Source organism: Cyprinodon variegatus, unplaced genomic scaffold (assembly GCF_000732505.1).
Source record: "Cyprinodon variegatus isolate N-32 unplaced genomic scaffold, C_variegatus-1.0 Scaffold19, whole genome shotgun sequence".
Classification (NCBI taxonomy): domain Eukaryota; kingdom Metazoa; phylum Chordata; class Actinopteri; order Cyprinodontiformes; family Cyprinodontidae; genus Cyprinodon; species Cyprinodon variegatus.
In genome coordinates this window covers 449,971-453,121 of record NW_015150472.1, presented here as the reverse complement: position 1 = coordinate 453,121, position 3,151 = coordinate 449,971, and the positions used below count along the sequence as shown (strand labels likewise).

Here is a 3,151-nt window from a genome sequence, read left to right as displayed (position 1 = left end):
TGGGAGAAGCTTGTGAAGCAAACACATAATTTTTCCCTCGAATGTCAGAAGGCATTGTACTGTACTCTATGAAAAGGGCAAGTAGATGTATGCATGCTTCTGATGTCATGAAGGGATTAATAAAAAACTGCAGAAAAAAATGTTCTCTCTTGTTATTATGACAGTTGATAGAAAAACATAATCTTGTTTTGTTGTAGACAGAGAGAATTAAAGCATCTTTTCATGGCTTGTATATAAGTTTCTGCTATTAACTGAACACAAATTGTGTTTTATTAAGGAAACATTTTAAAATCAGTTATTGTTCACAGTGGCCCAGGACCTGTTTTACAAAATCAAGAAATTAAACAATTATCCTAAATCTACCATGAAAGCCTGCTTTGCTACAGGGAGAGGGGATAGTTAGAGGTGGTGAGGAAGAGGAGGAGCAAGAGAAGGGATAGAGGGGACGGCTTTCCCCCCCCATACATGCTCACAACATTGCCCGGCACTCCTTGTCACATAACCCGAATGCACATCAGCTCAGCTGGCAGTCTGGACAGGATCTCTGTGTAGACGGTGAAGATGCCTTCCGCTGTGTTGCTGTGGGCTCTTTCTGCGGCCATACTGGCGGGTAAAGAGTTTGTCTTCATCCTGTTTTCTGCCTCTGCTCACTTTATTGATGATCACTGTTTATGGTGTAATGTTAACTGAAATTGTAAGACAGATAGGTTTGTAGTTGTATATAGACGAAAGAGATCAGTTAAAGTTGCAGTTGTAGTGAAAACCTGTTTTCATAGTTTCTTTCAGTGGCTCTCAAATTTTTTCAGCTGTCTTATAAAATTCTGAGTTTTGGACATAGACTTGGTTAATATCCTGGCTTGATTTCTGCTTGAATATATTCAGATTTTCTGTCCATACCAATCTTTGCCTCACTGACGGCAGATATGTTTCAGAGAGCTGAAAAAAACAACTCAGCATAATAAGTTTGGCTTATCTGATGTGCGCTCCAGTCTGTAATTGCCAGTGTTTTAGATCTGTCTTCATGTTCTTTCAGGAAATCTTTCCAGTGCTGCTTTGTTTGAGCGAACTGAGAGGAACTGCTCTCTGACTCCACCGGTAAGACTCGATTAAGAACGATTTTAATACCCACAACAATAAACTATAGTTTTCCATAAAAACATCAACAATTAAGGGACAACTTTGCCCCCAGTGGAGTCATTCAGAGTTAATGATTATAGAGCATGATGGAAAAACAGATAATTCAGCAGCTTCCTGGGTTTTAAATAAATGTGGAGACTTCTGCCTCCATCTATGTGCATGTCATCTTTCTTCCTGTCTGCATTTGTTGCAGTTTCTCCCCAGCACAGCAGTAAATACCACTCTCCAGCTGCAGGAACTACGTGAGCAAATGCTTTCCCTGAATATATCTGCCTACATCATTCCTGGCACCGATGCTCACCTGGTACATGTGGTGCCTGTCATAATTAATCCATCTGGGTTTAAAAACCTGGTTTGTGTGTGTGTGGTTTTGATTTACTGCAATTTTTTTTCTGTCAGAGTGAATACATCTCCCCCCGTGATGCCAGGATGGCCTTTATGACTGGTTTTACAGGCTCTGCAGGTACAGTACAATCCTCTCCTCCTCTTCATCCTCCTCCTCATCATGAGTCAACCCCCACATCTAAGCTCCTTTACTTTCATCCCACATCCTCACCAAGTCGTCATTCATTTGTTTTCAATGCTCTCTGCCTAATTGTGTCCTCTCATTCAGGGCTGCTGTCCTCAGAGAGTAATCTCACTGCTGATTCATAAGGTCCATAACAGTGGACAGAATTATTGATGGGGCTTTTTTTTTAGTTGGTAGTGTGGGACTAACCTGATCAGTAAACTGTGCTTTACGTCTGAATGTGGCACTGTAAAAATGCACAAATTTGGTGTAAATAACAGCTTTTTTTGTGCGTGTGGTTTACCCAGCTGTTACCATATGAAATCTACATACACCAGCCCCTTGGTTTGATACTTTTCAGTTACTTTGTATTGCAGCATAGCTGTTGGTGACAGATGGGTTGGTCTAAGTATGTCAGAAAATGTTGATCTTTCGGGATTTTCAAGCACAACCATCTCTCACGCTTATGGAGAAATGTCTCCAATAAAGTAAAATAAGGGAAATATAGCTAAGTGATTAAAAATGACTTTCTGTACGTCAAATGTCAAGAGGATGAGCTTAGGACTGAAATGCCCCTTTTCCATAAGTACCTGCTTAGAATGATTCCCTACAGGTTAATTTGCTTTTTAGACATATCCATCATTAACTGTTATGTAGATCTGTTCCTAATTTTAGTGCCTAATTGCTTGGGGTTTCAATTGTTACTAGTCCCACTGAAAATGGAACATCAAAGAACTGGCAGTAATTGATTTTTTAGTGGGCATTGTCGCTAGTGAAAGCTTATTCTATTAACGATTGAAGGTATAGGGGAGGATGTTCTTTTTCTGGATGGATCATCAAAATAAGTGGTCCTCCTAATAGTCAGTCATTCTGGTGACATTTTTACGTAAGGCCATCATACTTGCTTATCCTGGATCTTGGTCGATATGAACAGAGCACGGGTTCATAGTCCATATCAAATCCTACAAGAATTCCTCTTCAAAAGCTCTAAATGCACAGGAAAATAAATAGATAAATAAATCTAGCTAGACAATAGCTTGTTTATTGGCCTGTGGCATGCTTAAGTTAGCTATAAAGATGCTTGTAGTTACATAGACATACATGTATTTCTCTTGCACATGTTTGATAGGCATTCCCTCACACTAATACACCAATCTGAAATTCTGCATAATTGCACCATACATATTTAATGCTCTGAACTTCCATATCAATGCGTTTTTGTTTTTTTTCCACACCATGTTTTTTCTAACCTGACAACAGCCAGATGCATGTCTCGCTCCGCCTAGCTCCATGCATCTGGCTGTTGTCAGGTTATGTTTTTTCTCCCACACTGTTTACCAGAGGCGTGCACAGACATTTTGGGGGGCAGGTGCTCAGGAGGGGGAGGAAGGGCACTTTTTAGCGCACGTGTAACACTTAATTATAAAAAAAATAAACGCATGTTGAATGAAATTTGACTTTTATTTGTAGCATTCTCTAAACGTGAGTTTTCAATGGAAAAAAGTC

The 3,151-nt window shown here is 39.8% G+C and overlaps 1 protein-coding gene across 1 annotated transcript in view; it reads left to right on the top strand.

The window, feature by feature from the left end:
* The first annotated feature begins 482 nt into the window (after positions 1 to 482).
* xpnpep2 (X-prolyl aminopeptidase (aminopeptidase P) 2, membrane-bound) overlaps positions 483 to 3,151 on the top strand; it is a 22,819-nt gene continuing 20,150 nt past the window's right edge. Inside the window, exons 1-4 of the mRNA XM_015388507.1 lie at positions 483 to 610; positions 1,034 to 1,095; positions 1,331 to 1,441; positions 1,537 to 1,600. Coding sequence (XP_015243993.1) covers positions 562 to 610; positions 1,034 to 1,095; positions 1,331 to 1,441; positions 1,537 to 1,600 — 286 coding nt within the window. The 5' untranslated portion in view covers positions 483 to 561. The remainder of the gene's footprint in view (positions 611 to 1,033; positions 1,096 to 1,330; positions 1,442 to 1,536; positions 1,601 to 3,151) is intronic.